The sequence below is a fragment of the Myotis myotis genome, unplaced genomic scaffold (genome assembly GCF_014108235.1).
Source record: "Myotis myotis isolate mMyoMyo1 unplaced genomic scaffold, mMyoMyo1.p scaffold_m19_p_4, whole genome shotgun sequence".
NCBI lineage: Eukaryota > Metazoa > Chordata > Mammalia > Chiroptera > Vespertilionidae > Myotis > Myotis myotis.
This window is the reverse complement of record NW_023416346.1, coordinates 124,539,506-124,552,413: the sequence shown is the minus strand read 5'-3', so window position 1 is coordinate 124,552,413 and position 12,908 is coordinate 124,539,506. Positions and strand designations below refer to the sequence as shown.

The following is a 12,908-nucleotide window of genomic DNA, read 5'->3' as shown; positions in this document are numbered from 1 at the left end:
TTTTGTGGTTAATCACTATGCTTTCATGATGTTCAATTTGTAACCATGAAAATACATCCTGCATATCAGATATTTACATTATAATTCATATAACAGTAGCAAAATTACAGTGATGAAGTAGCAACGAAAATAATTTTATGGTTGGGGGTCACCACAACATGAGGAACTGTATTCAAGGGTCACGGCATTAGGAAGGTTGAGAGAGTGAATGTAATGGTGGGCTGTGGAGCCAAGGCCATGTGTTCCAGTAGAGAATAGAAACTATGTGAGAAAAGTAGTGAGCAGGCCTGTTCTGACCACCCACTGACTGTGAGCCACTTCATGGCCCTCCACTCCTCAGCTGAAAAATAGAGGTTGGATCAAATGACTTCTGAAAGCCCTCTTGGCCTTATTCTGTCACTAAATAGGATATTTAGGCAGCAAGTGGACACGTGGGGAGGTGTCCTTGAACCCTCTTCAGGAGGACAGCAGCCTTTGTGGGTGTGTTTCACTCAGCCTGTGCTTCTTCTGTTTAGATCAGGGTCGAGCAAACCTTGGCAACCCTGAGGCAAAACAGGATTCCCCTAACTCTTTTTGTTCAGCCCTTGGACTGACAATGGTTTTACATTTTCATATGATTGAAAAAATCAAAAGAAGAATATTTCATGCCCAGCTGGTGTGGTTCAATGGTTAAACATCGACCTATGAACCAGGAGGTCATGGTTTGATTCCCGGTCAGGGCACAGCCCTGGGTTGCGGGCTCAATCCCCAGTTGTGGGGCATGTAGGGGGCAGCCAAACAATGATTTTCTCTCATCGTTGATGTTTTTATCTCTCTCTCCCTCTTCCTTCCTCTCTGAAATCAATAAAAATATATTTTTAAAAAAGACTATTTCATGATGCATGAAAATGCCATGAAATTCAAACTTCAGTCCCCATAAATAAAGGTTTATTAAAACACAACCTCGCTCATCCATTTACATATTTACCTGTGGCTGCTTTTACACTAAAATGGCAGAGTTGAGTAGTTGTGACAGAGATCATATGGCCTCACAGCCAAAAATGTTTCCTATCTGGCTCTTTAGAGAAAAAAGTTTACAGATGCCTGGTTTAGACCATTTCGGTAATAGACTTTGGGCAGATAGATAGCTCCCTTCCCATGTTTAAGTGCTAGTGGAGACTTGAGACATGGGCAGTATACACACAAGTAATTCAATATTTAGGGGGGAAGGAGTTTCTACTTTGTAGCAATGGAAAGAAATGCAAAATAAAGTACAATAACAAAGGGCCTTGGAGAGATCCAAGATGGTGGCAGATTAGGTGGAAGCTACACTAACCTCCTCCCAGGACCACACTAGAATTACAGCTAAATTGTAGAAAAACCATCCTGAATAACCAACTGAAGACTGGCTATAGAGAAGCCTTATGACCAAGGACTTACAGAAGAAGCCACATGGAGATTGGATCCATCACAATGTTAGATCATGAATGGAAGAGAAGAGAAATATCCTGAAAACATTCTAAAAAGTCCATAAGTGGGAAAGCGCAGGGGAGAAGAGAGCAGTGAAGCCTAATTCTACCTATGGTGCAAGAGACTCTAAAAACATAGTGCATGTATATTGCCTTTTGGTGTGGATGCTTGAATGACCCAGGTTGACTGAAAGAGACATCAAGGCAGGGTTCGTGCCCTCCACCTTCCTTTTGAGCCCTGTCACTGAGTCTATGACTTTAGGTCCCATAACAGAGCCAAGAGATGCTGTACTTGACTCAGCCACACACATCAAGTAACTGGTCATGAATTCCGAGAGGGTTTTGTACTGAGAATTCATCTACCAGTTAGCCCCAACTTCTGAGGGCATTCTACAATCCTGAAACCAAGACCCAGGAACTAAGGACTAAATTGCCTCAGAAATGTGTTACAGAACCTGAAATAAAACCAAAGGCTACAAGTTGGAAGGGCACTAGAGATGACATCTGTCACCTGGGCTGAGGACAGTTAGCTTGGGAAGATCCCCATTTAGGTAATTCTATTTCACTCGCACAAGTTTTCTTCCTTTGGAGCAATGTTACTGCAGATCGTTCAGCTATTAGCCATTTGCAGTTTGGGGTGCCTAAAATCTCAGTAATGGAAGAAGTTTCACTTGGGGGTTAAAATTCCAAACAATTTCCAAGTAACTTTTTAAAAAATCAACTAGCCTTAGGCAAGTTGTTGTTTCTTTTAACTGTAAAAAAAAAAAAAAAAACAAGGGAAATGGAGCTTCCTTGTAGGAAAATAATGAGGAGCACTGTAGGCAAGACTCTTTAAGTTTGAGCATCTAGGCTTTATGAAGAGTGCCAGTTAGGAACAAGAAGTCACATACAACTCATCATCTGATTCTCAGGACTCCCCCCACACACACATAATCCCATCCCCTCAGAAAAACAAGATAGGCTGGTTTGGGAGAGAGCAGATTTCTGGGATCTCTCCCACAATATCCTCCCTCCCCATTCAGCTCTGCACCTCTGTTTCAACAATTCCACCCGTGCACATAAAGGAGACATTATTGTGTGGTCTGGAGCGCACAAAATCTTTTGCTGAAGACTAGCTGGAGAGAAGCCTTATAACCAAGGACTTACAGAAGAAGCCACATGGAAACTAGATCCATCACAGTGTTGGATCATGAATGGAAGAGAAGACCATCTTATATTTTCAAAGTTTTAAAAGAGAAAAAATAAATAAAACAGTTGTCTTGGTTTTCTGTGTTTTCCCAAATGCACAGGTTTGATTCTGAGTGAGCGATCATGAAAAATTAAAACTCCAGAAATTCTCAATTCAGGGGATTAGAATTGAGTCACCACAATCAATTTGGTACCACAAGCATATATTGAACACTATCTATGTGCCAAGGGCTACAAATAAAAATCGCATTGAAACAAATTAAATTAGATTATAAATATGAAAGTGGCTTTGTCTTTGGAGGAGTCACTGAGAACTGCCTTTGGCATCAGCACACCTGCGTTCCAAGCTGTGCACACAGGAGCTTGGGATGTCACTCGTCTGAGTGGATTTCCATGCTTCCCCTGGGTAAAGTAGCACACTGAGACTCTCTTTGCAGAGGTAATCGGGGACTTAACCAGGTTGTATGTACATAAATACTAAAAATAGTGAATATTACTATAGGCAAGTGCTTTGCCTGAATTACTTATTTAATCCTCACAACAATCATAACAGCATAAGTAGGTCTATTATTTTATTTAATATTTTATTATTTAGAAGCTAATAAAATGTAATATCCTTCAAAAGCCCTCCCTCGTACAATCCCTCATCCATAAGTGATACTTATGCTGTTTGTCAGCTTATCAGCTGTGTCATTTGTTGTGATTTACTTATGATCCTAAATAATGTTCACTTTAGCACCTAAAAAAATGGGGGGGGGGCTTTTTTGTTCTTGCTAATAGAGCAAGAAGAAAAATCATAAGTATACTAGCAAAAAGACCAAGACTAGAGAAAGCAAGAGCACTACTGTACAGTTCATTATGAACTGGTTCACCTCTTCTTTCAAACCATCCGGCAGAAGTATTAGTCATAAAAGTGTTCATACCCTTTGACCTAACAGTCTGACTCCAAGAAATCTATCCCAAGGAAATAAAAAAATTACATAAACTCTGTGTCAAGATATTCCTTCCCATCAGCGTTTTTCTAACAAAATGCAGGAAACAACCTGAAATTTTTAATAGGAAATCAATCAGTAGGTTGCAGTTCCTTAACTTAATTAAAATTTATATGCCCAGCCCAGCCGACAAGGCTCAGTGGTTGAGCATTAACCTATGAATCAGATGGTCACGGTTTGATTCCTGGTAGGGCACATGACTGGGTTGCGGGCTGGATCCCCAGTGTGGGGTGTGCAGGAGGCAGACAATCCATGATTCTCTCTCATCATTGATGTTTCTGTCTCTCTCCCTCCCCTTTCCTCTCTGAAATCAATAAAAAAATTTTAAAAAGTCATGCTATAATACAAGACTATATAAAAACTAAGCATGATAGATAAAGTTTGGAAAAGACTATGACTACGCAATTAATACTTAAAAGAAGGGTCAGAAATATATAGTTTGAAAAAATGTCAAATACACTATCATTAGTCCTTTTATAAGAAAAAGTTTTTGCAGACCAAGACACCACACACACACACACACACTCAAAACACATGATGGGAGTGAGCCTCTGGGAACACATTTCCTATAAATAAAACAAATGATGATTAGCAGTACTTTTACCCAAATCTCCACTTCAGGAAACTCAGATTCAGTTCAACAAGTTGTATACATTAAATATGTATACCTTTTTGTATGTCAATCTTTCCTCAATGAAGTACTTAAAAAGAAGAAAAATCAGCCCAGCCAGCCTGGCTCAGTGGTTGAGCATCAGCCTATGAACCTGGAAGTCATAGTTCGATTCCCAGTCAGGGCACATGCCCAGGTTGTAGGCTCGATCCCCAGTGTGGGGCGTGCAGGAGGCAGCCAATCAATTATTCTCTCTCATCATTGATGTTTATGTCTCTCTCTCCCTCTCCCTTCCTCTCTGAAAGCAATAAAAACATTTTTTCAAAAAGAAGAAAAATCAAATCCATAGTTTTCATAACCCTTAAGGAACTAACAGATGAGTAAGAAGAAAAGAGGAATTGTTCTTGATGAATATAAAAGTTGGAATCACTCTAGTAATCCAGCCATTGTGTCTATAAATATTTTTAGGCTTTGATCCTATTTTAAAGTATTCTCTTTTACTAAAACAAACAAACAAAATAAAACAAAACAGGAAGATCTCTTTACTTTCCTGTTTTTCCATTTAATCCAGAGCATTGCAAGCCCGGCCTATAAATCAAATATAAATAAAGAATGAAGAGCATCAAAATGCTTTTCATCAAAACAATAAGTCATTGTCACAGGCAATGTAGCCAAATGTATTTTGTTCCTACCATTCTTATAGAAATGTGCTGACTAGGGGGAAAAAAAGTCTACAAAATAAATGGGCTGACTAGAGAAAAACAAATCCTACAAAAGAAATGTGCCGGCTTGTGAAAAATAGAAACTCTTACAAAAGAAATATGATGACTGGGGGGGAAAAACCCACATGACACTAAGGTGCTATATATGCTTTTATATTTTTATGACACTCAATAAAGCCATGCACAGTGGTCCTGTATTTATTTCTTATCTCTGACACAACCTTTTTGGGAGACCTGTGGAAAACCGCACACAGGTGGGAAGGCAAAACTTTATGCCTGCTGGGGACCACAGGTTCATATGCTTATGAAGCATAATTTCAATTTAAGGCAGGCCTGGAAAGAACCCAAATACCAAACAACTGATGAATGAATAAACAGAATGTTTTACGTCCATACAATGGAATATTATTTAGACATAAAAGGGAATGAAATACTAATACATGCTACAATGTGGATGTACTTTGAAAGTATTATACTAGCCTGGCCAGCGTGGCTTAATGGTTGAACGTCGACCTATGAACCAGGAGGTTACAATTTGATTCCCGGACAGGGCACGTGCCCGGGTTGCTGGCTCCATCCCTAGTGTGGGGCATGCAGGAGGCAGCCGATCAATGGTTCTCTCTCATCACTGATGTTTCTCTCTCTCTCCCTCTCCCTTCCTCTCTGAAATCAATAAAAATATTTTTAAAAGAAAATATTATGCTAAATAAAAGAAGTCCAACAAAATACCACACGTCATATGGTTCCATTTATATGAAATGTCCAGAATAGGCAACTATAGAGACAGTTAGTAGATTGATGGTTGCTTAGGACTGGAGGGTTGGTGGTGATAGCTAAAAAGAACAAGGTTTCTTTTTGAGGTGATAAAAATGTTCAAAAATTGACTGTGGTGATAGCTGCACAACTCTGTGAAATCAATAAAAAAAACCAGTAAATTGTACACTTTTCACAGATGAATTGTATAGTGTGTAAATATCAATGAGGCTGTTTAAAATATTTTTCCAGGCAGGCAAAAGACATTAAGCAACAAGTTTTGGTGTTGTGTTTAAAATTAATAAAAATCATTAACATTAGGTAAAGAAAAACAAATTCTAAATCAGGCTTATTTCTATCAAGACAGATACAATATTAAAATATATTGAACAAATGCTCTTTTTAAAAGCGTAATACAATTATCACTGAATCTTTTACAAATGCAATTTAAAAACATTAAATGTCTAACTACTTTTGGTCACTTAGGCAATCATTTGAACAAAGCAAAGTGTCAAATGTTTTAAAACATCTGAAAGTCAAAGACGTTGTTAATAGCCACAAAGAGGAAAAATTCTTATATTCTTAAAGAAAAAGTCACTTAGAGACAATGATTTCTTATCCAGAGAAAGCAAGGAAAATGTGTACCCTTTAAAACTTTTCCTTTTTCAATTGTATGCTTGCTAGGAAACTTTATATTCCTTACAAGCTATTTATTATCCTTAAAGGAGAAACTCATATTTCTGATCTGATTCTTCTTTGAGTTAAGAAGGCATTTAAAAAAAAAAAAAAAAAAAGGCATTTTTTCAGACATTCTTAAAACTTCACAGGAATGATGCTGGATGCCCCAGATACTGGGCTCCCTCCTCTGTAGACAACCCCGTTAGCACCTTGCACTAAGCCTTTCATCACACTTTCCACTTGTTTTGAGACCCCGGGAGGGCAGGGCTGGTGTCTATCCCAGTCCTATTGTTATCTGCAGAATCTAGCATGGTGCGTAAGTTACTCAAGATATATTTATTAAGCCCTAGCCGGTTTGGCTCAGTGGATAGAGCGTCGGCCTGTAGACTGAAGGGTCCCGGGTTCGATTCCGGCCAAGGGCACGTGCCTGGGCTGCAAGCTCAATCCCCAGTAGGGGGCGTGCAGGAGGCAGCCGATCAATGGTTCTCTATCATCATTGATGTTTCCATCTCTCTCTCCTTCTCCCTTCCTCTCTGAAATCAATAAAGAAATATATTTTTTAAAAGATATATTTATTAAATTGAATTAAGTGCTTTCGGGGGTACTGACATTGTTATTCTCATAGAATATGTTAATCTACAGACAAACTTGCACAGAAATTAGAGTAATCTTATCAGGAGTGGAAGATCAGCAAATATGGCATCATATTTTCCTCTCCCCATGCTGGAGCTACTGAGGGAACAGAGAAATAGACTTCTGAGACATACCTGCTATCATTCTCAAGAAGTTCCTAAATTAGTGGCTAAAGCTAGTCAGACATGAAACAATTAAACAGGGAGTGGGTTTCAACATAATGGAGAGATTCAAAAGAACCAAGTTGGAATCAGGGCTCTCCCAGTAAAAGATCATGTCCAGGAACATGAGTAAATCACAAACAGCCCACTGGACAGGGTATCATGGAGATCAAATGGGAAGGGGCATCCACGTGTGTTCCACCAACCCTTCCAGGGAAAGGAATTGGGAAGCAGGAGGACAGGGGGAGACAGGTGAGAGGAAGTCTGGAAGGAAAGCGGAGAGGTGGAAGGGGCAAGGCGAATGACACCCAATGTCTTAAAACAAACAATCTGAGAAACTTACTTAATATTGAATTTTCAGTTTTGAAAACAGTTCTTCTTATTCCCAGTCTCATTGTTCCTCCCAAATTGCCAGGGTTGTGTTCCGGCATATCAATCACCTTAGAAAACAAAACAAGTCTGGTTTTGTCATCTTGTAAAAATGTAATTGCCCAAATTTCAAGTTTTACTTCTAGAGTCATGATCCTTGAGTGAGGATCTTCCCTAAACAGTAAAATCTGATATATCTTCCAATTCTCTTATTCAAATACATCCCTACTTTATACAGGCCTTACAATATGTTTCCTTTCCATGTCTGCTTCTCATCTTTCATTCAAATCACTAGTAAAAAATGTATAAGGGGTGTCTTTATGACCTTCCTCCCATCATTACTCGACTTGTCAGCTCTGGGCAATGTTCACACTTCAAGTTCTGGATGTCTGGGGCCTCATAACATGGTATTCACTCTCTCCCATAATAACCTCCCTCTCCCACTGCCCACTAAAGATTTTCCATAAGCAGATCTGTCAATCTCTGTGGAAATGTATACCGAAAGTATTTATTTGTAGAAACCATTAGAACAGCAGTTCTCAACCTGTGGGCCGCGACCCCTTTGGGGGTCAAACGACCCTTTCACAGGGGTCGCCTAAGACCATCGGAAAACACATATATAATTACATTATTGTTTTTGTGATTCATCACTATGCTTTCATTATGTTCAATTTGTAACAATGAAATTGGGGGTCACCACAACATGAGGAACTGTATTAAAGGGCCGTGGCATTAGGAAGGTTGAGAACCACTGCATTAGAAGGAGGTAATTCTGGCACACTGTAAAGGTCAGACATCTAAGTGCCACCCTGGATGTCTCCCTCTTCCTCATCCCTCATATCCTATATGTCTAATACTATCTATTTCCCCCTCCAGACTTCCTACATTCATTCACAGCTCCAATCACCATTCAAACCACAGCCCCTCACCCAAGCTACAGCCAGAGCTTACTGACTGGCTGCCGCATATCCACATGGTCCTCATCCTCCCTGTACACCACAGGCAGAGTAGATGTGGTTTTTCTCCTGCTTGAAATCCTTGACTGCATGGTATCAGCCCAGCCTAGTCCTCCAGCCTCACCTACCATGACTTTCCACACAAACTCTGAGCTCTGGTCAACATGGCCTTCTTTCAGTTCCTCCTGTTTCCTCTGCCCAGAACATCTTCTCCCACTCCTCTACCCTCTTTTCCTAAATCACACCCCCCCCTTAACCTTGAGATGTTAGCTCAACTCTACAATATTACTGCCCCAGTGCACGGATTGGTGCACATTGAAATTAATTAGAAATGGCCGGTAGAGCGGGACTGGGCGAGATGGGCCGGACACACCCTGGAGCCAACCCACCATGGCCCCTCCCCGGCCGGCTGCACCTGTGGCACTGCGGCTCGAAGGTTGTCTGCAGAATGAGAGGGGTCCTTCTGGCAGGTGGGTTCCCTCGGCCTGGCCTGCAGGGATCGGGCTAAAACCGGCTCTCCGACATCTCCCGAGGGGTCCCAGATTGCGAGAGGGCAATTCTCGGATGACACAGCCCAGAATTGGGCTCTCTCCTCTCTGGTTCAGGGGTGCATCACCCAAGAACCACTGCTGACAATTCACTGCAGCTCGGCAGCTCCCGCATTGAGCTCCTGCCCCCTGGTGGTCAGTGCGTGTCATAGCTACTGGTCGGACGGTCAGACAGTCGCTCAGCCTTTTGTATATATAGATGAGCTTCTACAGGCAGTGATATTCCTGGACACCACAGTCTGGTCAGGGTCCTCTCTCTAGGCCTGCCCCATCACCGCACATCCGTCAGTTGGTTGTCTGTAGAGTACTCTGTGTGCTAGACTGTAAATCTTTGAGAGTTGCAGCATGCTGCTTTTACTTACCATTGTGTTCCTAGCCCCTGGTATATATGGAACTGGTATATGGTATGAACTGAATGAATGAACGAACAAACTCAAACTAAATCATTTCAGATTTATTTTTACAATTACTTCACAGAAATTCATAAACATGTGATTTTTATGACAATCCTGTTCTCATTATCATTGCTGTCTTCTCAGTTCTGTTCACTACAATCTCATGGTTTTGTTTCATCCATTTTTTTTATGTTGTTAGACTACAGTTGGGTGAGTTAACTTTTTCTAATGAAATTGTTCAGGCTTCCCTCTCATAAAAACCTTTCTTTCTGGTGTTTTCCCCCCCATACCCTAACTACCACATATTGCTCTATAGAAAGCGTTGGCAACTGGAATTGCCGAGATAAAAATTTTCCAAGAACTTGTCTGATCTTATCAATGCCCCAGAAGAATTTTCCGAACCCTGTGTCCCAAGTATGCTCTAAAGTCACAGAGGAGAAGGGGTGGAGAAAAAACTTGATTACACCTCCTGCTGAATGGAGTGCTCAGTTCTGAAGTGCTCTTGGCCTTGGCATCTCTTTCCTATCCTCTCTGGTTGATTAATTATGCCTAGATTAGGTATCACTGAAGTGAGGTGACAGAGGGCATGAGCTTCCAATTTGCAAGTGCCCGGCCCCTTATGTGTTTTCTAGAAAAGGGCAGATAAGACTGCCACAGACTTGTAAGAAGTCCTAAGTTTATTCACAGCCCCAGTTTCCACTTATGTTTGAGACAACTTGAATGAGCTAGGAAGACCTCAGCAATAAGCTCCTAGATTCTTCTTTTAAGTGTACCATGATTTTTCAGCCCACTCTTACTTATTGCACTAGGTCCATCTACTCAGAAAGAGTCTTTTGATGTAGTTTGCTCACTTATTGGCACAGCTAGCATTCAAGAAATGTTCTCATATGAACCACTGAGAATAGACTCAAATGACTCAGGAAACCTGACTTACTGCTTACTTGGGATGAGCTTGACAAGCACCTCAAGACCAGAAAACATTTCCAAAATAAAAGTGGGGCAGGGGAGAGAGGGAAAATGCAGTGGGCACTGAGGCTGTCCAAGGACATTAAATACTCCTCCAACATAGGGGAAAGTCTGGAAATTCCTAACAGCAATATGAGAATGTTATTTAGAAACACTGAGGTAGATATCAGAAGAAACAGCTGGAAAAGTTGAGGGTGGTAGAGAGGAGGTGAAGATTGCTGAATTGTTCCATTAAAGGCCTTTTGGAACTGTTGGCTTTTAATGAAAAAACAAATGTAAGGCCCAAATAGTGAAATGTATTATTTAGGCCTTCCACCAGGGTATTAGTTCACATTATCCCTACTGTTTTCAGAAGCAAGAAATACAACCTTCTCCTGAAATGATAGCACAGAAAGAAATCCTAAGGTGTAACAGCTACAGAGAGCCTTCGATTAAAACATGCTAGCATAGAAACCAGTGACAAAGACGAAGAAAATGTTGGAGAAAAGATGGGGAAGTAGATGGAAGTAGCATTCCAACTCTAATGATGCCCTGAATGTCAGTGAAAGGAGAGCAACAGAGCAAGAACTGACAGGAGAGTTGCCACGCTCTCTGGCCTGGCTTAGGAGGCCTCATCCGGGGAGGCCCATCACATAGGCAGTCAGAGAACATCAAGGCCAGGCACAAGCTGGTGGAATCCAAACACTCAGGAAAGGTGAGGTTCAAGAAGATAGAGAACACAGTGCATGTCTGGCCAAGCCTGCCCCAGCCAGCTGCCTTGCAGAATAAGCAGGCAATCCTGCAAGCTCTAAAGATGATAATATGACAGCCTCGAGGGTTATAAGCAACCTGATTGAACAACAAAATTAAGGAAAACATCTTTGTTCCTGGCATTCCTTCCATTAAAAGCCTGAAAGATTGGAGAATATCAGTTTCAAAACATTTTGATCATTACTGAGGTGGTGAAAGAAAAGGACCTCAAATATGCTTTAGTTTTAATCCCAACATTTCCATAATTCCCTAAATCTTGCATCTAAGAAAAAAAATGCCTCTTCCATTGCAAAAGGATTGCCTCAGCCTGCCTGAATAAACACAGGCCATCATCTGATCCCCACTACAGACCTGTCCTTTCTTGGAACTGAGTTATATAGCATAAGAAAAAAATAAAAAAGGATCAATAAGTAACGAATATTGGTGGTGATAAAGGAGATGTAAAAGCACCACTTAAGGATAAATAAGCACTAATTAACCTTTACCAAAGTTTCTGCAGCCCATAATAAAAGTGTAATGGGTTCAAGACTTCATGAGTCCTTGGCACCTTAAACAATAGTCTAGGAAAGTTAGGTTCTCTTATCAAATAAGACATTCCTAAATGGCAGTAGATGAAGGAGCATAACCCTTCTGACAGAGCCGTGGTAAGGATGACTTCCCCCATATCCCTTGCCTTTGGACATTTCATTTGGGGGCACTGGGGGAAGCCTACCCCACCCCCAACAAACCATTTCCAGTCTCTTAGACAACACATACAGTGATTCTCTCGAAATTTCTAGTATATTCCTTTACGAAAATTCCCCAAACCTTTCTTACTGTCCATTAGTTTTTCTGTTCATTTTTTAAGCCTGCTTCTAATTTTGATTATCTGAGTCATAGTCAAGTTGAGCATAAAGTGTAAACCAATTTTATATCAATATTATATCAATATTAATTTGCATTGCTGCAAATTAAAGCTAAACTCTCCCATGTGGCACTCAGACTCCACCTCATTCAGGAACCATCTAGCTCTGCTCTCCTCATACATTCTCTCTGTTTTTTTTTGCTTTTTTTTTAAAATTAAATCTTTATTGTTCAGATTATTACATTTGTTCCTCTTTTTCCCCACCATAACTCCCCTCCTCCCAGTTCCGGCCCCACCCTCCGCCCTCACTCCCCACCCACTGTCCTCATCCATAGGTGCACGATTTTTGTCCAGTCTCTTCCCGCATCTCCCACACCCCTTTCCCCCCCAAGAATAGTCAGTCCATTCCCTTTCTATGTCCCTGATTCTATTATGATCACCAGATTATTTATGCACTTGATTCTTAGATTCACTTGTTGATAGATGCATGTTTGTTGTTCATAATTTGTATCTTTACCTTTTTCTTCTTCTTCCTCTTCTTAAAGGATACCTTTCAGCATTTCATATAATACTGGTTTGGTGGTGATGAACTCCTTTAGCTTTTCCTTATCTGTGAAGCTCTTTATCTGACCTTCAGTTCTGAATGATAGCTTTGCTGGATAAAGTAATCTTGGTTGTAGGTTCTTGGTATTCATCACTTTGAATATTTCTTGCCATTCCCTTCTGGCCTGCAAAGTTTCTGTTGAGAAATCAGCTGACAGTCGTATGGGTATTCCCTTGTAGGTAACTGAGTTTCTTGCTCTTGCTGCTTTTAAGAGTCTCTCTTTGTCTTTTGCTCTTGGCATTTTAATTATGATGTGTCTTGGTGTGGTCCTCTTTGGATTCCTTTTGTTTG

At 40.7% G+C, this 12,908-nt stretch overlaps 1 protein-coding gene across 4 annotated transcripts in view; it reads right to left on the bottom strand.

The window, feature by feature from the left end:
- Window positions 1-12,908, bottom strand: part of CTPS2 (CTP synthase 2) — a 133,437-nt gene that overhangs the window by 33,473 nt on the left and 87,056 nt on the right. For all 4 annotated transcript variants that reach the window (XM_036305258.1, XM_036305261.1, XM_036305262.1 and 1 more), the window contains exon 14: window positions 7,529-7,625. In XM_036305258.1, the coding sequence (XP_036161151.1) occupies window positions 7,529-7,625 (97 nt within the window). The remainder of the gene's footprint in view (window positions 1-7,528; window positions 7,626-12,908) is intronic.